The sequence below is a fragment of the Mytilus galloprovincialis genome, chromosome 11 (assembly GCF_965363235.1).
Source record: "Mytilus galloprovincialis chromosome 11, xbMytGall1.hap1.1, whole genome shotgun sequence".
In the NCBI taxonomy this organism is placed as follows: domain Eukaryota; kingdom Metazoa; phylum Mollusca; class Bivalvia; order Mytilida; family Mytilidae; genus Mytilus; species Mytilus galloprovincialis.
In genome coordinates, this window is record NC_134848.1 from 4,432,440 (window position 1) to 4,456,157 (window position 23,718).

A 23,718-nucleotide genomic window follows, 5' to 3' on the forward strand; every position below is an offset into this window, starting at 1 on the left:
ACTCCTAACAATCATTCAATTCACTATATGTAGTTGACCGGTCTGTCTATAAAGGACTCATCAGTGACGCTTGAATCCAAAAAAGTTAAAAAGGCCAAATAAAGTACGAGGTTGAAGAGCATTGAGGACCAAAATTCCTGAAAGTTTTGCCAAATACACCCAAGGTAATCTATTCCTGAGGTAGAAAAGCCTAAGTATTTTAAAAATTCAAAAGTTTTGTAAACAGTTAATTTATAGATATGACCTAGAAAATTTAACATTGACCAATGAACCATGAAAAGGAGGTCAAGGTCAGACGAACCATGCCAGGCAGACATGTACACCGTACAATCAATCTATGCATTAAATATAGTCGAATTATTGCTTATAGTATCTAAGAAACAAACTTAACCATGAAAACTTAACATTGATCAATGATCCATGAAAATAAGGTCAAGGTCAGATGATACATGGAGACTGACATGTACATCATAAAATATTTCCATACACCAAATATAGATGACCTATTACATATAGTATTAGAAAAAATACTAAAACTCAATGAATTGAAATGAGGTTAATGTCAGATCACACCTACAATACTGTGCAATTGAAGATTTCTTGCTATTGTGCATTACTGTGCAATTGAAGATTTCTTGCTATAGCGCAATACTTAATATAATAATTCACATATCCTGTTTGGTATTTATCTCCTGCCATATCATTATTATTTGCTTTTATATATATATATATATATATATATAGAAATAAACAGCTTAAAATAAAAATAATTAAAAAAAAAAAATCCCCCCCAAATTTTTTGAACCCCTTATGATTCATCCCCCCAAACTCAATCCCAGCCTTCCCTTTGTGGTATAATACCTTGCAGTACAAATTTAGAGAGATCCATACACTTGAACACAAGTTATTGTCTGGAAACTAGAAAAAAAAGCTTTTTTGTGTCCTTTTTGGTCCCAAATTCCTACACATTTAGGGCAATTGCCCCAAACTCAAACCCAGCCTTCCCTTTTGTGATATAGAACCTTGTAGTATAATTTCAGAAAGATCCATACACTTACACAAAAGTTATTGTCCTGAAACAAGAAAAATGTATGTTTTTTTAAACTTTTTGGCCGCTAATTCCAAAAAGTTTGAGGCAATTACCCCCAATATCAATCCCAGCATTTCCTTTGTGATATGGAACCTTGTGGTACAATGTCAGAGAGATCCATACACTAACACACAAGTTATGGTCTGAAAGTTACAAAAATGCTTATTTTTGGCCCCTTTTTCCTTAAATTTTGGTACCATAACCCCTAAAATCAAACCCAACCTTCCTTTTGTGGTATTGAACCTTATGGTAATATTTCATAGAGATCCATTTCTTAAACTTAATTTTTTGTGCAAAAACCAATATGTCTTCGGACGACGACAACGACGCCAACTTCATACCAATATATGGCCGCAAAAATATAATGTTGTCTGTCAATAAATGCAACACTCTGTTCATGCTTATGATAAAATCATCAGCTCCTTTTTTGTGAGAATTTACTCATTCAAAATCTAAAGCACTTTCCGACGTACAAAAATTCAAACCTGGTATCTTTGATAAATATTATTGTCTTACCTCATATCAATGTTTCAAAATGTGAGACATATTGAGGTTAATATTGTAGTTTGTGACAAGCTCAAAGTGGCAATGTAAACAAGTTACGTAAACATTTAGATTTAGGCTTAAATATTTAGACAATTTTAATTGTTTTTTGAATATCCCCTTGCTGTTGTAGAAATGTATCCTGTTTTCATTATCTAAGTGTAAATAACATGCACATTACCTGCTGGAGTTGGTGTCATGTGCTGCCCTGGAAAACACATCACATCAGGGACCTGTTCATGCAAATCTTTGCTCCCATCAAATACTACAAGAAACAATGCCCGGAACGTCATGAAGGTCTGATGTGTTGTTAGATAAACATATTGTCCACCAAAATCCCAGAAGATAAGACGTCCAACTTTCATCTTATACTTTCCACTTTTGAGGAACTTTTCCATTTTCTTTCTTATTTCTTCCTTTGTCATTCTTGTTCTCATTTTCTTTTCCATCTGTTTTACCGTGTGAGGCACATTGGAGGATGTCGTAGATGGTAGAGATTGTGCTGCTGCAGACTGTTCTGAGGGCAAAGAGGAAAGTGTAGCTTTGGCATAACCAGTTGGGCTTATATCTGAAGCTTTGATGAACTTTTTGGTTAGTTCACTCTCCTCCTCTTCTTCTAGAGAGGTCATTAAAACCTTACTGTACACAACATCCAGGGCATTAAAAGAGTCTGAAATTATATTTAATACATCAGGCAAATCAAATCAAAATCAGCTGCAGGCTGTCAAAACGAAGTGAAGAATGTAAGAAAAATCAGTAATTAAGATTAGAATGAAATCTTATCAGGTGTTACATTCACATTTATAATGCTATTAACACATTTTAAAGAGAGTCATATTTTAACTGATTGATTGATGACATTATTGAATATGGAAAATAATGTTAATTCATTGAATAATTTTAACATTTAAATTCAATTTCAAAATATAAATCCTTAACATCTTTCTAATAAGATTAGTAAAATGTTAAGATTTTCATACACAAATCAGATTTGATATTGAATTAATATGGTGCGTGAATAGAAGGCACAAAAATGGCTACAATGTGAAACTATTTAAATCAGTGCTATATGTCTGCTGAAAGCGCAGTCCATGCAATAGAGTTTATTTTTAATGTGGTCAGATATTCTACTTGTGCTCTTTCTCACCTGGATCAACAAGAATCCACTCTTTTGACTGAATGTCGAGGCCACAGCGACCTTCTACCAGAGAAATCCCATCAGTTGGATGTCGCCCGTCTGGTAGGACATCCCCAGCTAACAGCTTCACAAGAGTCGTTTTCCCAACAGAAAATTGGCCGGTTACCATACATCTCATATCAAATGATTCATAGCTGCCCTTTCCATATAAACGATTTAACATGGCAGACTGTTGACCTTTTCCGATGGAATCTAAAAAAAAAAATAAAATGGAAAGTTTTGATGTGTTTATGTTGTGAAAAAAAAATGTATCCATACACACACTCATAGATAATTTTTCCTCATTTGTTGGTTAATATGTTGATATGTCATCTTTTCGATATGGCAATGTGTTAAATATGTCAGAATGTCTTTATGTCTTTGTGTTGATGTATTAGCCTGTTTATGTATTGAATTATTGGTGTAATGATGTAGAAGTCTGTTAATGTGTTAAATTGTTAGTGTTTTAATATGTTAATGTGTTGATATATGAATATTTTAATGTTTTGAAATTTCAGTGTGTCAATATGTCTATGTGTTAATGTATGCGTTGTTCAATATGTTTGTGGTTCAATATGTCAAGAGTGTCTAATGTCTATGTATTGATGTATGATCCTGTCAATGTGTCAATATGTCAAAATGTCAGTTTGTCGATATCTCTGTGTGGATGAATTATCTGTTAATGTGTTAATTTATAAGTGTGTTGATATGTCTACATGTTGATATACGAATCTGTTAATTTGTTGATCTGTTAGATAGATAGATAGATAGATAGTTTATTCTCATAAAACCATGCAAGTACAAAGGTTACAGAGAAGTTAAAAAAAAATAATATACATAAAAATAAAAAATGCATTAAAAATTAGTTAGTGTGCCATTATGTCAAGGTGAATGTATGAGTCTGACATTTTAGTAAATATGTCAGTGTGTCAATATGTTTATGTGTCGATGTATGAGTGTTAATGTATTGATATATCAGTGTGTTAATGCGTTGATGTTTGAATCTGTTAATGGGTTGATTTGTCAGTATGTCGATGTATTAATGTGTAGATATTTTAGTATGTTAATGTGTTGATATGTTGATGTGTTGATATGTCATGTGTAGATTTATTAATCTGTTATAGTGTTCATCTGTCAGTGTGTCAATATGCCAATGTGTTGCTGTTTGAGTCTGTAAATGTGTCGTAATGTTAACTTGTGGATGTTAGAGACTGTTAATGTGTTGATTTGTCAGTGTGTCAATATGTTAATGTGTTAATGTATGCGTTGTTCAATATGTTTGTGGTTCAATATGTCAAGAGTGTCTATATGTCTATGTATTGATGTATTGATGTATGATCCTGTCAATGTGTCAATATGTCGACGTGTGAATATTTTAGTCTGTTAATGTGTTGATTTGTCAGTGTGTCAATTTGTCAATATGCAGATGTTTCAGTCTGTTAATGTGTAGATCTGTCAATGTGTCAATGTATGAGTCTGTTAATGTGTTCATCTGCCAATGTATTTATGTTTGAGTCTGGTAAGATGTTGATATTCAGTGTGTCAACATGTCAATGTGTTGCTGTTTGAGTCAGGGAATGTGTTGATATGTCAGTGTGTCAATATGTAAATGTGTTGATGTTTGAGTCAGGGAATGTGTTGATATGTTAGTGTGTCAATATCCAATGTGTTGATGCATGAGTCTGTCAATGTGTTGATCTATTAGCGTGATGATGTATGTGTGCTAAAGTGTTGATCTGTCAATGTTTCAATATGTCAATATTTTGATGTATGAACCAGGTTATATGTTGATATGTAAGTGTGTCAATATGTCAATGTGTTGATGTTTGAGCCTGTCAATATGTTGATATGTAAGTGTGTTAAGATGGCAATGTCTTGATGTATGAATCTGGTTATATGTTGATATGTAAGTGTGTTAAGATGGCAATGTGTTGATGTATGAATCTGGTTATATGTTGATATGTAAGTGTGTCAGTATGTCAATGTGTTGATGTATAAATCTGGTTATATGTTGATATGTAAGTGTGTCAATATGTCAATGTGTTGATGTATGAGCCTATCAATGTGTGGATCTATCAGTGTGATGATATATGTGTGTTAAAGTGTTGATCTGTCAGTGTGTCGATATGTCAATTTGTTGAAGTGGGAGTCTGGTAATATGTTGATCTGTCAATATGTCAATGTGTCTGTTCAATATGTCATTGTGTCAATGTGTCTGTTCAATATGTCATTGTGTCAATATGTATCTGTGCTAATGTATGGGTCTATTTATTTGTTGATTTGTCAGTGTGTCAATATGTCAGCTTGTTGATGTTTGAGTGTGTTTATATGTTGATCTGTCAGTGTTTCAATCTGTCAATGTGTTGATATATCAAATGTTGATGTATGAGTCAGTTGATGTGTTGATCTGTCAGTGTTTCAATATGTCAATGAGTCGATATATGAGTCTGTTATTTTTTCTAATCTGTCAGTGTGTCAATATGGTAATGTGTTGATGCATGAATCTGTTTAAGTGTTGATTTGTCAGTGTATCGATATGACAATGTGTTGATGTATGAATATGTTTATGTGTTGATTTGTCAGTGTAGCAATATGCCAATTGATGAGTCTGTTTTGTGTTGATCTGTCAATTTGTCGATATGTCAATGTGCTGATGTATTAATCTGTAAAAGTGTGCAGACCTCGACAATAACGCTTGTCCAATTGTCCGGTACCAGAGGGAAAAAAGGTCGGACAAGTAAAAGCTGTATCAAGCTTGTCCGTTGGGACAAGTACAATTATTCTGCAGAAAAAAAACTTCATCCAACTTTGATGAACAAAGTATAATTATAAACAACAAACAAACAAAACAAATATTAATTTGACATGTTTCTGTATTCTGTCTATTCAAATGCAAAACCTTTTTCTTCGACATGTTTACTTGCAATCGATAATTTTTAACTGGTTCTTTGTCAGGTACTTTTTAACAGGTCAAAAGTATACAATTCTCGGAAACCAGTCATACTGATCCGAATCAATGCTGCGCTTTATAGATAAGGTAACTTTATAGTACAGTTCGTCACCTGGACAGGTTTAGCTCAAGTTTAAAACAGTTTGGCACCGTAGGACACATATTTAGTAGACATGATTGATAGACAGTTTGGCAAGAAAGGAATCAATTTGGGACCAAGACAAATCAGTATCTCATTTTCTTACCTTATTATGTTCTTTATAATAAATACCAAACCGGTAATTTTTTCACAAAAATATTTTTTTTATTTACCATAATTTCATAAAATTCACAAAATCATATTTGATCATAAGTAGAAAAAAAACAATACTTGTAATATGGTGACCTATAGTTGTTAATTTCTGTGTCATTTGGTCTCTTGTTGAGAGTTTTCTCATTGGCAATCAGACCTCATCTTCTTTTTATTGATTGCATTTGAATAAAACTGTTTTCAACTAAAAAAAAAAAAAGGATACAAATCCAATGAGCAATGATGAGTGTACAGGCCTATCAGATGGTGCCTAATGTTTAGATTCTGATGAGACTGACATTGGTGAAAACTAGAACCTAAGTCCTGTGACATGACTAGATTCAGTTGTACTTGACTCATATTTTTGAATCTTTTTCAAAAGAAATTCATCAAATTCTATTCTATTATTTAAATCCGTTTTGTTCCTTTAATCAACTTAAAATGTTAAAACTTAAAAGGTTATTTTTAGTTAAAAAAAATTTGGACAAGTAACAATTTCATTCGGACAAGTAAGTTTGGTATGTACTTGTCCTACTGGACAAGTTGAAAAAAAAGTTATTGTAGAGGCCTGATGTGTCGATGTATATATGAGTCTGTTATTGTGTTGATATGTCTATGTGTGTATATGTCAATGTGTCAGTATATGAGTCTGTTTAAGTGTTGATCTCTCAAGGTGTTGATGTGTAAAAAGCTTTAGAACTGGTCAATGTGTCCATATGTCTATGTGTCAATGTGTCCATATGTCTATGTGTCAATGTTTGAATGTGATAATCTTTTGATTCCTCAATTTTGAGATGATGATCTGTCAATGTTTTAATATGTCAATTGATTAATATGTCGATTTTGTAATAGGTCAACTGATCAATGTGTCTATCCGTCTATGTGTCAATGTATTAATATGCCAAAAACTACTTATTTTGTGTAATCCAGTTGAGCCAATGGCTGGTTTTCAGCATTTCAACTTCCCCTTATTCGCATTAGAGTCAACATAAAGAGACAAACACAAGTCCATTAAAAACATTAAACATAAAATTGCAGATAGAGCACAAATCTTACCAAACGTCCATGAGAACAATTATTGATCCACTAGTGGCATCCATCAGTTTGTACTTGCAAAGAAACCCTTCAATACATAATTGTGTGATATCCTGTCTTTTTACTTAATTTATTTTATTATTCCACACTTTGTGAATACTGATAGTTTATTTTAGTAAGACATCAATTTTCACTGAACTTGTATACATTAAAGTTTAGGGGTCAGCTGAAGCAGCCTGTAGGTGTGGGATTTTCTGGCTGTGTTCGAGACGAATGGGTGGCCTTGGGCTGTTTTATGCTTTTTGATCTGGTTGAAGTTTCTTTGACGCATTCCCCGTTTCCATTCTCAATTGTAATCAAATATTCAATTGCTTGAGTTATATATATTAACTAAGTTTCAAGTTGATGTGCTCACAAACTACATGTTTATTTCAAAACGTTAACTTGATACTGGGACAGACGCACAAACCAGAAAACATCATGACCCTCTACTATTGTAGGCAGAACATAAAACATCCATTTACTTGTCTTAGGCAGATCAGCTATATCCCACTGTGGCAATACTCTCAGAAAAGTATGGATGTACTTGGGACAACAAATATCCGTATATTAGAAACAAGTAATTATAAATCATTTCAGCCGGTATCTGAATAATTAACATTAGATAATTACCTTCAACTACTGGTGCTGCAGGTTCCTGTAAATGGGTGTCAGGAGTTACTTCTGGGGATGTCTTTGACATGACAGTCTACAAAAGAAAAATATGCTATAGACTATCATGTCCCATGTGAAAACTTGTCAAATAGTTTAATACCCCTACAGAAAAAAAAGTTGAGGGCCAGTTGAGGGCTATGTGGAGGACATTTGAGGGCTAGCTGTTTTAAGCAAAATAGTTGAGGGCTAGGTGTTGAGCAGCTTTCTTTGGTTACATCTTCTGACATCAGACTCGAACTTCTCTTGAACTGAATTCTAATGCGTATTGTTATGCGTTTACCTTTCTGCATTGGCTAGAGGTATAGGAGGAGGGTTGAGATCTCACAAACATGTTTAACCCCGCCGCATTTTTGCGCCTGTCCCAAGTCAGGAGCCTCTGGCCTTTGTTAGTCTTGTATTATTTTAACTTTTAGTTTCTTGTGTACAATTTGGAGTTTAGTATGGTGTTCATTATCACTGAACTAGTATATATTTGTTTAGGGGCCAGCTGAAGGACGCCTCCGGGTGCGAGAATTTCTCGTTGCATTGAAGACCTGTTGGTGACCTTCTGCTGTTGTCTGCTCTATGGTTGGGTTGTTGTCTCTTTGACACATTCCCCATTTCCATTCTCAATTTTATAGCTCAACTCAAACCTTGCCAAGCACTGTATGTTTGATAGATGTCGCTCAGAGTTGAGCAATTGATCTTTGGTTTTCATATAGTTGAGCAAAAGTTGAGCATTCAGACTTTGATTTTTTTTTTGTAGTTGAAGAAAAGTTGAGCAATTGATCTTTGATTTAACTTTTCATGTAGTTGAGCAAAAGTTGAGCAAAAGTTGAGCAATTAGAAATATGAGCTATTATGTGCCCCATCTGTTTTCAATTTATCTCTGTGTACATGTGTAAAGTACAAGAAGACAGGAAATTGAGTTTGAGGCAAAATTAAGGGAAGCACATGTTTTTATACATTTTTCTTCAGGTATTTACTTAACTATAACTCATAATATAAAAATTAAAAAAACAAACAGTATTTTTTTATTATAAGATCAAATATTCAAGATTTTGGTATTAATAGTTATTATTAGGGGCAAATGTTAAAGGGATCACACTGTCACAATACCCTAAAAAACCTCAATGAAAGTTAAAATTTGATCTGGGCTTGAGCATGCACATGGCAAGCAAAGATGTCTTCTAGCTATCATGAATAAAATAAGAATTTTACAATGGATGTTTACTAATAACTGTATAGACATTGAATAGTGCAGTGTATTCTTCTGATGGCATGACTTTTGGATTTAGGAAGATTGATTAACAAATGTTTATGGAAACATCTTTTGGTAAGTACATTGCATTAGAATTTCCACCATTTTGAATAAGTGTGTATGCACATTTAGTTCAAAATAGTGATATTTAAAGTGTCTTCTTAACTTTTTACAGTGAAGAAAAAATTTAGACAATATATTTATGCATTAATTTATATATTATCAAGTGTGTAAGACAGGAGACATATTTATTTTATTATTAAGAGAATTTGTTTGATAAAGTATTACTAATATACTAATAAGAATATTCTAATACCGGTACATGTATAATGAATATGGTATAAAACTATAGACATCTGGGGTAAGACTGCCAACAAGACATCTATCCACAAATGACAGATATATATATATATATATATATATATATCTTTTTTTTTCTTGTTGAACATGTTGAACAACTCTTTCTGTTTTGAGAATTTCAATATATATCTTAATACTTCTCCTTGTATAAAAATTAATATGGCTGCAGGATCAACTAGATTTTATTTACTAGATAACTTTTAACTAGAGTCTCTAAAGAGCCTGTGTCGCTCACCTTGGTCTATGTGCATATTCAACAACTGACACTCTCCAACATTGTAGACAAGAATAGAATTCACGACAAAAATCAGTTAAGTTGATCTTGTACTGCTTATCATTTAGCCTGTTTAGTTTCTCTCTAACTTCTTTAGTTTTTGCTCAAAACACAAAAGAAGATAAACAAAATCCTCATTTAAGGGCAATCACTCCTATAAAGAGTCAGTCTACTTAACTATATCGGCAAAATTTGAATTGTAAGTAGATCTTGACTTGCTGATCATTTTGTGATTTAAAGTGTATCTTTATCTATTATAATTTTCTATCATTTATGACAAAACGCAAAAAAAAAGGTGAAAATCGTCTTTTAAGAGCAATAACTCCAAAAAGGAGTCGTCTGACCATTTCCTCCATATTGTCTTCATTGTAGATTTTGTTTTGCTGATCGTTTTTGTCTAGCTAATTTTCTATCTGTCTAATATAGTTTTAAGATAGAAGGCAAACAAAAATGTGTCCAAAGTACACAGATGCCCCACTTGCAATATCATTTTCCATGTTCCATGGACTGTCAAAATTGGGTAATAATCTAATTTGGCATTAAAATTAGAAAGATTATACTATAGGGAACATATGTACTAAGTTTCAAGTTGATTGGACTTCAATTTCATCAAAAACTACCTTGACCAAAAACTTTAACCTGAAACTCCCTCTTTCATTTTCTATATTCAGTGGACCGTGAAATTGGGTCAAAAGTCTAACTTGGCTTTAAAATTAGAATGATCATATCATAAGCAACAAGTGTACTAAGTTTCAATTTGATTGGACTTCAGCTTCATCAAAAACTACGTTGACCAAAAACCTTAACCTGAAACTCCCCCATTCATTTTCTATGTTCAGTTTACCGTGAAATTGGGGTCAAAAGTCTAATTTGGCTTTAAAATTGGAAATATCATATCATAAGCAACAAGTGTACTAAATTTCAAGTTGATTGGACTTCAGCTTCATCAAAAACTACCTTGACAAAAAACTTTAACCTGAAACTCCCCCTTTCATTTTCTATGTTCAGTGGACCGTGAAATTGGGGTCAAAAGTCTTATTTGGCTTTAAAATTAGAAAGATCATATCATAAGCAACAAGTGTACTAAGTTTCAAGTTGAGTGGACTTCAGCTTCATCAAAAACTACCTTGACCAAAAACTTTAACCTGAACGGACGCACAGACGAACGGACGCACAGACGAACAGACGAACGGAGCCACAGACTAGAAAACATAATGCCCCTCTACTATCGTAGGTTGGGCATAAAAACGGAAAGATTGGTCAGCGAAGGGCAATAACTCTAATAAGGAGTCTTCTGTATGGTATGATAATAAACCCCTAACGGGAAGGATTGTGCCTGATGTACATATGATGAAATCATAATCTTTCAGTCAGTTTAATTGAAGTCTGGAGCTGGCATGTCAGTTAACTGCTAGTAGTCTGTTGTTATTTATGTATTATTGTCATTTTGTTTATTTTCTTTGGTTACATCTTCTGACATCAGACTCGGACTTCTCTTGAACTGAATTTTAATGTACGTATTGTTATGCGTTTACTTTTCTACATTGGTTAGAGGTATAGGGGGACGGTTGAGATCTCACAAACATGTTTAACCCCGCCGCATTTTTGCGTCTGTCCCAAGTCAGGAGCCTCTGGCCTTTGTTAGTCTTGTATTATTTTACTTTTAGTTTCTTGTGTACAATTTGGAAATTAGTATGGCGTTCATTATCACTGAACTAGTATATATTTGTTTAGGGGCCAGCTGAAGGACGCCTCCGGGTGCGGGAATTTCTCGCTACATTGAAGACCTGTTGGTGACCTTCTGCTGTTGTTTTTTATTTGGTCGGGTTGTTGTCTCTTTGACACATTCCCCATTTCCATTCTCAATTTTATAGACAATTTTGACCATGTTGACCTATCTGTAGAACTTGTCTTGTTCATCATCTTCACCGCTCTATCTATTATAGTTTTCAAGATAGTAGGCAAAAATAAAAAAAATGGTAAAATTTGTCATTTGAGGGCAATAAATCCTACAAGAAGTCATCTGACGGTTTTGACAAGTATAAAAAATTGGCAGAGCTCAACATCCTGAACATTTTAGCTCTTGTCAGATTTTCTCTTTATAATGGTTTTCAAAATTATAGACAAAAGGTCTCTTGACCCCGACTAACTTGACTAGTCTGGGGGCATTCACCCAATATAAGTATATATGGTTTTTCGAAAAGTAAAACGGAATAATTCTGACAAGAATGCACCCGCTGAAATGTCTCGCCTGCTTTACTAACCATGATTGGTTTTATGTTGATAGTCCTAAAGATAAAGATAAAGTTTCACTACAAGTATCACATAAACTTAAAATTATTAATGATCCATGAAAATGAGGTCAAGGTTATATAAACCAAGTCAAACAGACATGTACACCTTACAATCATTCCATGCACCAAATAAAGTTTACCTTATTGCTTATAGTATCTAAGCAGCAGACTTAAACAGGAAAACTAAACACTGACCAACGAACCATGAAAATGAGGTCAAGGTCAGATGAACCCTGCCAGACAGACATATACACCTTACAATCATTCCATACACCAAACATAGTTGACCTATTGCTTATAGTATTAGAAAAACAGACCAAAACACTAAAATTTAACATTGACCAATGAACCATGAAAATGAGGTCAAGGACAAATGACACCTGCCAGTCAGACATGTACACCTTACAATCATTAATCCATACACCAAATATTGTTGACCTATTGCTTATAGTATTATAAAAACAGACCAAACACAAAAACTTAACATTGACTAATGAACCGTGAAAATGAGGTCAAGGTCAGATGAAACCTGCCAGACTGATTTGTACCCCTTACAATCATTCTATACACCATACATAGCTGACCTATTGCTTATAGTATCCGAGAAATGGACCTAATCACATAACTTTAACCTTGATCACTGATCCATGAAATGAGGTAGAGGTCAGGTGAACCCTATCTGACGGACATGTAGACGTTGTAAGGAACCCATATACCAAATATAGTTATCCTTTCACTCATAAGTGAGAAATTCACATAACAAAAAATCCAATTTTTTTTCAAGCAGTCGCTGAACCATGAAAATGAGGTCAAGGACAATGGACATATGACAGACGGAAACTTCCTAATATAAGGTATCTGCATACAAAGTATGAAGCATCCAGGTCTTCTACCTTCTGAAATATAAAGTTTTATACAAATAGTTTACGCCGCCACCGGATAGTAATACCCATGTCTCACTCTACGACTTTCGTCACAGGCGAGACAAAAATGGAACATATATCAGGAGTCAAGAGTCAGTAATATGAAAATAGTCTATTTAAAACAGATCCTTTTTACAAAATACTCAATAACTCCAAAAAGTATACAGATCTTTAGATTAATATAATAAAGAGGTGTGTAAAGTTTTAAGCAATAATTAAGAATCGTTTTTGAGATATGGTGCGACATGTGAAAAAGAATCACACCACTGTTTTAGTTACAAAGTGCCGTAACTCATAAAGTTTAAATCTTATTTTCATTTGACCATCATAAGAAACAACTATATTAAGTTTCATGAAATTTAAATAAGGTGTTCTCAAGTTATGGTGCGACATGTTTACGCCGGACAGACGGATGGACACTGGACATTTGTATACCCATAATATGTCCCGTCAAAATTTTGACTTGCGTATAAAACTAGAGGCTCTCAAGAGCCAGTGTCGCTCACCTTGGTCTATGTGCATATTACACAATGGACACAGATAAATTCATGACAAAATTGTGTTTTGGTGATCATGATGTGTTTGTAGATCTAACTTTACTGGACATTCTTCTTGCTACAATTATCTCTATCTATAATGAACTTTGCCCCGTAATTACAGTGGAAAATGTATTTTAAAAATTTACAAATATTTATGAAAATTGTTAAACAAGAGTGCACACACTGAAATGTCTCGCCTTCTTTACTAATCATTGATATTATGTTGATACTCCTAAATATAAAGCTTTATTACGACTGTCACATAAACTTAATATGAACCATGAAATTGAGGTCAGGGTCAGTTGAACCATATGCCAGGCAGACATATACAGCTAACAATGCTTCCATACAACAAATATACTAATAATTGATATTATGTTGATACTCCTAAATATAAAGCTTTATTATGACTGTCACATAAACTTAATATGAACCATGAAATTGAGGTCAGGGTCAGTTGAACCATATGCCAGGCAGACATGTACAGCTAACAATGCTTCCATACAACAAATATAGTTGACCTATTGCTTATAGTTTAAGAAAATAGACCAAAACACAAAAACTTAACACTGAGCAATAAACCATGAAAACCAGGTCAAGGTCAAATAAAACCTGCACGACTGACATATAGATCATAAAATATTTCCATACATTAAATATAGTTGACCTATGGCATATAGTATTAGATAAAAAGACCAAAACTCAAAAACTTAACTTTGACCACTGAACCATGAAAATGAGGTCAGATGACATCTGCCCGCTAGACATGTACACCTTACAATCATTCCATACAACAAATATAGTAAACCTATTGCATAAAGTATGAGAAAAACAGACCAAAACACAAAAACTTAACTATAACCACTGAACCATGAAAATGTTGTCAAGGTCAGATGACATCTGCCCGCTAGACATGTACACCTTACAATCATTCCATACAACAAATATAGTAAACCTATTGCATAAAGTATGAGAAAAACAGACCAAAACACAAAAACTTAACTATAACCACTGAACCATGAAAATGTTGTCAAGGTCAGATGACATCTGCCCGCTAGACATGTACACCTTACAATCATTCCATACAACAAATATAGTAAACCTATTGCATAAAGTATGAGAAAAACAGACCAAAACACAAAAACTTAACTATAACCACTGAACCATGAAAATGTTGTCAAGGTCAGATGACATCTGCCCGCTAGACATGTACACCTTACAATCATTCCATACAACAAATATAGTAAACCTATTGCATAAAGTATGAGAAAAACAGACCAAAACACAAAAACTTAACTATAACCACTGAACCATGAAAATGAGGTCACGGTCAGATGACACCTGCCAGTTGTACATGTACACCTTACAGTCCTTCCATACACAGAATATACTAGACCTATTGCTTATAGTATCTGAGATATGGACTTGACCACCAAAACTTAACCTTGTTCACTGATCCATTAAATGAGGTCGAGGTCAAGTGAAAATTGTCTGATGGGCATGAGGACCTTGCAAGGTACGCACATACAAAATATAGTTATCCTATTACTAACAGTAAGAGAGAATTTAACATTACAAAAAATCTGAACTTTTTTTCAAGTGGTCACTGAACCATGAAAATGAGGTCAAGGACAATGGACATGTGACTGACGGAAAATTCGTAACATGAGGCATCTATAAACAAAATATGAAGCATCCATGTCTTCCACCTTCTAAAATATATAGCTTTTAAGAAGTGAGCTAACACCGCCGCCGTAGCCGCCGTAGCCGCCGCCGCCGCCGGATCACTATCCCTATGTCTAGCTTTCTGCAACAAAAGTTGCAGGCTCGACAAAAATGACTATAAAGGGCAATAACTCCTTAAGGGGTAAACTGAAATTTTGGTCATGTTGACTTATTTGTAAATCTTACTTTGCTGAACATTAATGCTGTGTACAGTTTATCTCTAGCTATTATAATATTCAAGATAATAACCAAAAACTGCAAAATGTCCTTAAAATTACGAATTCTGGGGCAGCAACCCAACAACAGGTTGTCTGTTTTGTCTGAAAATTTCAGGGCAGATAGATCTTGACCTAATAGATTATTTTACCCAATGTCAGATTTGCTCTAAATGCTTTGGTTTTAGAGTAATAAGCCAAAATCTACATTTTACCCCTATGTTCTATTTTAAGCCATGGCGGCCATCTTTGTTTGGCAGGGTCATGCCACACATTTTTAAAACAAGATACCCAAATGATGATTGTGGCTAAGTTTGGTTAAATTTGGCCCAGTAGTTTCAGAGGAGAAGATTTTTTAAAAGAATACTAAAATGTTAGAAAAAATGGTTAAAAATTGACTATAAAGGGCAATAACTCCTTAATGGATTGACTGACAATTTTGGTCATGTTGATCTATTTGTAAATCTTACTTTGCTGAACATAATTGCTGTTTATAGTTTATCTATATCTATAATGATATTTAAAAAAATAAGCAAAAACTGCAAAATGTCCTTAAATTTACTAATTCTGGGGCTGCAACCCAACAACGGGTAGTCCGATTTGTCTGAAAATTTCAGGGCAGATAGATCTTGACCTAATAGATCATTTCACCCCCATGTCAGATTTGCTTTAAATGCTTTGGTTTAAAAGTTATAAGCCAAAATCTACATTTTACCCCTATGTTCTATTTTTAGCCATGGTTGCCATCTTGGTTGGTTGGCAGGGTCACGCCACACATTTTTCTTAACTACATACCACAAAGATGATTGTGGCTAAGTTTGGATTAATTTGGCCCAGTAGTTTCAGAGGAGAAGATTTTTGTAAAAGATTACTAAGATTTACGAAAAATGGTTAAAAATATACTATAAAGGGCAATTACTCCTAAAGGGGTCAACTGATCATTTCGGTCATGTTGACTTATTTTAAATCTTACTCTGCTGAACATTATTGCTGTTTACAGTTTATCTCTATCTATAACAATTTTCAAGATAAAAACCAAAAACAGTAAAATTTCCTTAAAATTATCAATTTATGGGCAGCAACCCAACAATGGGTTGTCTGGTTTATTTGAAAATTTCAGGGCAGATAGATCTTGACCTGATAAACAATTTAACCCCATGTCAGATTTGCTCTAAATGCTTTGGTTTTTTAGATTTATAAGCCAAAAACTGCATTTCACCCCTATGTTCTATTTTCAGCCATGGTGGCCATCTTGGTTGGTTTGGCGGGTCACCGGACACAATTTTTAAACTACATACCCCAATAATGATTGTGGCCAAGTTTGGTTTAGTTTGGCCTAGTAGTCTCAGAGGAGAAGATTTTTGTAAAAAAATACTAAAATTTACGAAAAATGGTTAAAAATTGACTATAAAGGGCAATAACTCTTAAAGGGGTCAACTGACCATTTTGGTCATGTTGACTTATTTGTAAATCTTACTCTGCTGAACATTATTGCTGTTTACAGTTTATCTCTATCTATAATAATATTCAAGATAACAACCAAAAATAGTAAAATTTCCTTGAATTTACCAATTTAGGGGCCGCAACCCAACAACGGGTTGTCCAATTCATCTGAAAATTTCAGGGCAGATAGATCTTCACCTGATAAACAATTTTACCGACGTCAGATTTGCTCTAAATTCTTTGGTTTTTGAGTTATCAGCCAAAAACTGCATTTTGCCCCTATGTTCTATTTTTAGCCATGACGGCCATCTTGGTTGGTTTGGTGGGTTACTGGACACTATTCTTAAACTTAATACCCCAATGATAATTGTGGCCAAGTTTGGTGAAATTTAGCCCATTCATTTCAGAGGAGAAGATTTTTGTAAAAGATTACTAAGATTTACGAAAAATGGTTAAAAATATACTATAAAGGGCAATAACTCCTAAAGGGGTCAACTGATCATTTCGGTCATGTTGACTTATTTGTGAATCTTACTCTGCTGAACATTATTGCTGTTTACAGTTTATCTCTATCTATAATAATATTCAAGATAACAACCAAAAACAGTAAAATTTCCTTAAATTTACCAATTTAGGGGCCGCAACCCAACAACGGGTTGTCTGATTCATCTGAAAATTTCAGGGCAGATAGATCTTAACCTGATAAACAATTTTACCGACGTCAGATTTGCTCTAAATGCTTTGGTTTTTGAGTTATAAGCCAAAAACTGCATTTTGCCCCTATGTTCTATTTTTAGCCATGACGGCCATCTTGGTTGGTTTGGTGGGTCACTGGATACTATTTTTAAACTAAATACCCCAATGATGATTGTGGCCAAGTTTGGTGAAATTTAGCCCATTCATTTCAGAGGAGAAGATTTTTGTAAAAGATTACTAAGATTTACGAAAAATGGTTAAAAATATACTATAAAGGGCAATAACTCCTAAAGGGGTCAACTGATCATTTCGGTCATGTTGACTTATTTGTAAATCTTACTCTGCTGAACATTATTGCTGTTTACAGTTTATCTCTATCTATAATAATATTTAAGATAACAACCAAAAACAGTAAAATTTCCTTAAATTTACCAATTTAGGGGCCGCAACCCAACAACGGGTTGTCTCATTCATCTGAAAATTTCAGGGCAGATAGATCTTAACCTGATAAACAATTTTACCGACGTCATATTTGCTCTAAATGCTTTGGTTTTTGAGTTATAAGCCAAAAACTGCATTTTGCCCCTATGTTTTATTTTTAGCCATGACGGCCATCTTGGTTGGTTTGGTGGGTCACTGGACACTATTTTTAAACTAAATACCCCAATGATGATTGTGGCCAAGTTTGGTGAAATTTAGCCCATTCATTTCAGAGGAGAAGATTTTTGTAAAAGATTACCAAGATTTACGAAAAATGGTTCAAAAATATACTATAAAGGGCAATAACTCCTAAAGGGGTCAACTGATCATTTCAGTCATGTTGACTTATTTGTAAATCTTACTCTGCTGAACATTATTGCTGTTTACAGTTTATCTCTATCTATAATAATATTCAAGATAACAACCAAAAACAGTAATAAAATTAACGGTATCAATTTTCTTGCACCAGATGCGCATTTCGACAATACATGTCTCTTCAGTGATGCTCGTGGCCAAAATATTTGAAATCCAAAACTTATATAAAAGATGAAGAGCTATAATCCAAAAGGTCCAAAAAGTATAGCCAAATCCGTGAAAGGAATCAGAGCTTTGCATGAGGGAGATACATTCCTTAATTTAAAATAATTTCTATCATTTTGTAACAGCAAATTTTAATAACACAAAAAAATCCGTATTTTCATGCCAGTACCGAAATACTGGCTACTGGGCTGGTGATACCCTCGGGGACTAATAGTCCACCAGCAGAGGCATCGACCCAGTGATAGTAATAAAATTAACGGTATCAATTTTCTTGCACCAGATGCGCATTTCGACAATACATGTCTCTTCAGTGATGCTCGTGGCCAAAATATTTGAAATCCAAAACTTATATAAAAGATGAAGAGCTATAATCCAAAAGGTCCAAAAAGTATAGCCAAATCCGTGAAAGGAATCAGAGCTTTGCATGAGGGAGATACATTCCTTAATTTAAAATAATTTCTATCATTTTGTAACAGCAAATTTTAATAACACAAAAAAATCCGTATTTTCATGCCAGTACCGAAATACTGGCTACTTAAATAAGTAAAATTTCTTTAAATTTACCAATTTAGGGGCCGCAACCCAACAACGGGTTGTCCGATTCATCTGAAAATTTCAGGGCAGATAGATCTTAACCTGATAAACAATTTTACCGACGTCAGATTGCTCTAAATGCTTTGGTTTTTGAGTTAAAAGCCAAAAACTGCATTTTGCCCCTATGTTCTATTTTTAGCCATGACGGCCATCTTGGTTGGTTTGGCGGGTCACCAGACACAATTTTTAAACTAAATACCCCAATGATGATTGTGGCCAAGTTTGGTGAAATTTAGCCCATTCATTTCAGAGGAGAAGATTTTTGTAAAAGATTACTAAGATTTACGAAAAATGGTTAAAAATATACTATAAAGGGCAATAACTCCTAAAGGGGTCAACTGATCATTTCGGTCATATTGACTTATTTGTAAATCTTACTCTGCTGAACATTATTGCTGTTTACAGTTTATCTCTATCTATAATAATATTCAAGACAACAACCAAAAACAGTAAAATTTCCTTAAATTTACCAATTTAGGGGCCGCAACCCAACAACGGGTTGTCCGATTCATCTGAAAATTTCAGGGCAGATAGATCTTAACCTGATTTTTACCGACGTCAGATTGCTCTAAATGCTTTGGTTTTTCAGTTATAAGCCAAAAACTGCATTTTGCCCCTATGTTCTATTTTTAGCCATGGCGGCCATCTTGGTTGGTTTGGCGGGTCACCGGACACAATTTTTAAACTAGATACCCCAATGATAATTGTGGCCAAGTTTGGTGAAATTTTAGCCAATCAATTTCAGAGGAGAAGATTTTTGTAAAAGTTAATGACGATGGACGACGCCGGACGCCAAGTGATGGGAAAAGCTCACCTGGCCCATAGCTCACTTCGCCCGATGGCATCCAACAGATGAGAACACAGATTATAAACATTTGTCTTCCACATATGCCAACATGTATATTAGGCAACAAGCTTGGAATTGTCAACTTACATTGTTAACTGACAAAAATTACTACAATGACATTGAAAACTACAGGCAACTGTTTAATTGTAATTTCTTTGTACCAAGTCTGTTTTGTCTCTCATAATCTGTAAATATCTTTTAAAGTAAGACAATACTATTTACCTTAAGGAAGTCCATCACTTCTTTCTTCTTCTTTTTAGAATAATACATTGATGTTGTTACCAGATCATAAGGAGTCTTACCCTGAAATACAATCAAATAATCTTTCATTAATTATACACAAATATATCTTTTATTTAAAAAAACTGTAAAACATTAAGTAATAGGTTACTGGTGAATAAATTTTACCTATACAACATGTACAATGTAAAACGATAAATAATAGGTAATTGTTGCATTAATGTTACCTAGAATATAATTCAAAACGAATAAATAATAGGTAAATTATTGCACTAATGTTACCTACATAACATGTATAATGCAATAAATAATAGGTAACTGTTGCATCAATTTTATCTATACAATGCAGAATAGTCTTATTTATACTTGACCTAAAAACCAGTGAACCTAAACCAACAACAAATATGAAGAAACATTGTAAAGAGATCAATGAATAATTTTTGAGATTTTACTGTTAAAGAAATTATTGCAGTATGTAAAATATTACATTAAAACCAAACAAACTACAAGAAATAAAGCTATCTTTATGATAATTCAACAATCTGTCTGGAAACTACAGTTAATTTTGTCTGTGTCATTAACTTGTAATAAGTAACAACAGAGTGTTAGGGATTTTACTAACTCTACATATTTGGAACATATGAAAAATCTCATATTACTGGTACAACTGTTATATTAAAATACATTCTGCAAAATACAGCTGGGATTATTTCTTTATTCATACATATCTCTGATTATTTCTTGAAAAAATAATCATGTTTATGTGCGACTCCTAAAATATATGTGCTCAAACCATATGTCTGTTATTCTTGCTTGCTCTATATTCACAAGTTTAATAGCACATGAGTAAAAGGCTGACAAGTGTTAATGTGGAGTTCTATTATTCGTATTTTGTGTTCAATTCAGAGTAATATTATTCTAGTACATACTTTATTGACAGCTTCTATGACACATGAGTAAAATGCTGACATATGTTACTCTGGAGTTTACTTTTTCGTGATTTTTGTTCGATTCACATGGATGATGAGAGTCCATATTATTCTAGTAAGTGCTTTATTTACAACAACTATGACACATGAGTAAAATGCTGACATATGTTACTCTGGAGTTTACTTTTTCGTGATTTTTGTTCGATTCACATGGATGATGAGATTCCATATTATTATTCTAGTACGTGCTTTATTTACAACAACTATGACACATGAGTAAAATGCTGACATATGTTACTCTGGAGTTTACTTTTTCGTGATTTTTGTTCGATTCACATGGATGATGAGAGTCCATATTATTCTAGTAAGTGCTTTATTTACAACAACTATGACACATGAGTAAAATGCTGACATATGTTACTCTGGAGTTTACTTTTTCGTGATTTTTGTTCGATTCACATGGATGATGAGATTCCATATTATTATTCTAGTACGTGCTTTATTTACAACAACTATGACACATGAGTAAAATTCTGACATATGTTACTGTGGTGTGTTATTATTCATGATTTTTGTTTGATTCACATTGCCAATGACAGTAATATTATTCTAGTAAGTGCTTTATTGACAACAACTATGACACCTGCATAAAATGCTGACATATGTTACACTGGAGTCTCATTAGTCATGATTTTTGTTCGATTCATATGGATGATGACAGTCCATGTTATTATTCTAGTACATGCTTTATTGACAACAACTATGACACATGAGTAAAAAGCTTACATATGTTATTGTGGAGTGTTATTATTCGTTATTTTTGTTCGATTCACATTGACAATGAGAGTATTATTATTCTAGTACTTGCTTTATGACATCCACTATGACACATGAGTAAAAGGCTGACTAATGTTACTGCAGAGTGTCATTTTTCGTGCTTTGTGTTCGATTCACTTGAATAATATTATTATTCAAGTATGTGCTTTATTGACAACTAATATCACAAATGAGTAAAAGGCTGACATATGTTACTGTGGAGTGTCAATATTCGTGGTATGTGTTCAATTCACATGGATAATGAGAGTATTATTATTCTATAAAGTGCTTCATTGACAACCACTATGACACACAAGTAAAAGGCTAACATATGTTTCTGCGGAGTGTCACTTTTCTTGTTTGTGCTCTTTTCAATATCTTAATATTAATGACACATGAAGAAAACTGTAATATATGTTGCTGTGGAGTATCATTTTTCTTGTTTGTGCTCTATTTACAAGCAAAATGACACTTGCATTATAAAAGGCTGAAATATGTGGGTAACACTGTTCTTGTTTTATACTTTTTATATTGTCTAATTGATTAATTAATGAATGCTTGGTATCAAGTGTGTTGGTAAAGTATGATAAGATGGTAGTTGTGTTGGTAGTGTATGATGTGTTGCTGGAGTAGGATTAGATCATAGCTTTGTTATTAGTGTATAATTGGTGTAAGGTATGTTGGTTGAATGTGATTAGATGGTAGTTATGATGGTAAGGTTTGATTGGATGGTTGATGTGCTGGTGGTGTAGGATGTGTAATTGGATTGATGTAGGGTGTGTTGGTACAGTATGATGAGATGGTAGCTGTGTCAGTAGTATATGATTGATGTAGGGTGTGTTGGTGGAGTATGATGGGATGGTAGTTGTGTCAGTAGTTTAGGATTGTTGTAGGGTGTGTTGGTGGAGTATGATGAGATGGTAGTTGTGTCAGTAGTGTAGGATTGGTGTAGGGTGTGTTGGTGGAGTATGATGAGATGGTAGCTGTGTCAGTAGTATATGATTGGTGTTAGGTGTGTTGAAGGAGTATGATGACATGGTAGTTGTGTCAGTAATGTAGGATTGGTGTTAGGTTTGTTGGTGGAGTATGATATGATGGTAGTTGTGTCAGTAGTGTATGATTGGTGGTAGGTGTGTTGGTAGAGTATGATGAGATGGTTGTTGTGTGAGTAGTGTAGGATTGGTGTTAAGTGTGTTGGCAGAGTATGATGAGATGGTAGTTGTGTCAGTAGTGTAGGATTGGTGTTAGGTGTGTTTGCAGAGTATGATGAGATGGTAGTTGTGTCAGTAGTGTAGGATTGGTGTTAGGTGTGTTGGTGGAGTATGATGAGATGGTAGTAGTGTCAGTAGTGTAGGATTGATGTAGGGTATGTTTGTGGAGTATAGTGAGATGGTAGTTGTGTCAGTAGTATATGATTGGTGCAGGGTGTGTTGGTGGAGTATGATTAGATGGTAGTCATTGTAGTTGTGTCAGTAGTATATTATTGGTGTTAGGTGTGATGGTGGAGTATTTTGAGATGGTAGTTGTGTCAGTAGTATATGGTTTATGTAGGGTGTGTTGGTGGGGTATGGTGAGATGGTAGTTGTGTCAGTAGTATATGATTGGTGTAGGGTGTGTTGGTGGAGTATGATTAGATGGTAGTCATGGTAGTTGTGTCAGTAGTATATGATTGGTGTTAGGTGTGTTGGTGGAGTATGATGAGATGGTAGTTGTGTCAGTAGTATATGGTTGATGTAGGGTGTGTTGGTGGAGTATGGTGAGATGG

General features: G+C 34.0%; 1 protein-coding gene and 1 long non-coding RNA gene across 2 annotated transcripts in view; both read right to left on the bottom strand.

The window, feature by feature from the left end:
* Positions 1-23,718, bottom strand: part of LOC143051559 (uncharacterized) — a 428,761-nt gene that overhangs the window by 81,369 nt on the left and 323,674 nt on the right. The window lies entirely within an intron of this gene.
* Positions 1-23,718, bottom strand: part of LOC143051534 (uncharacterized) — a 204,656-nt gene that overhangs the window by 31,247 nt on the left and 149,691 nt on the right. The window contains exons 3-6 of the mRNA XM_076224426.1: positions 20,191-20,271; positions 7,757-7,832; positions 2,781-3,023; positions 1,815-2,303 (exon numbers count right to left, since the gene is read on the bottom strand). Of these exons, the coding sequence (XP_076080541.1) occupies positions 1,815-2,303; positions 2,781-3,023; positions 7,757-7,832; positions 20,191-20,271 (889 nt within the window). The remainder of the gene's footprint in view (positions 1-1,814; positions 2,304-2,780; positions 3,024-7,756; positions 7,833-20,190; positions 20,272-23,718) is intronic.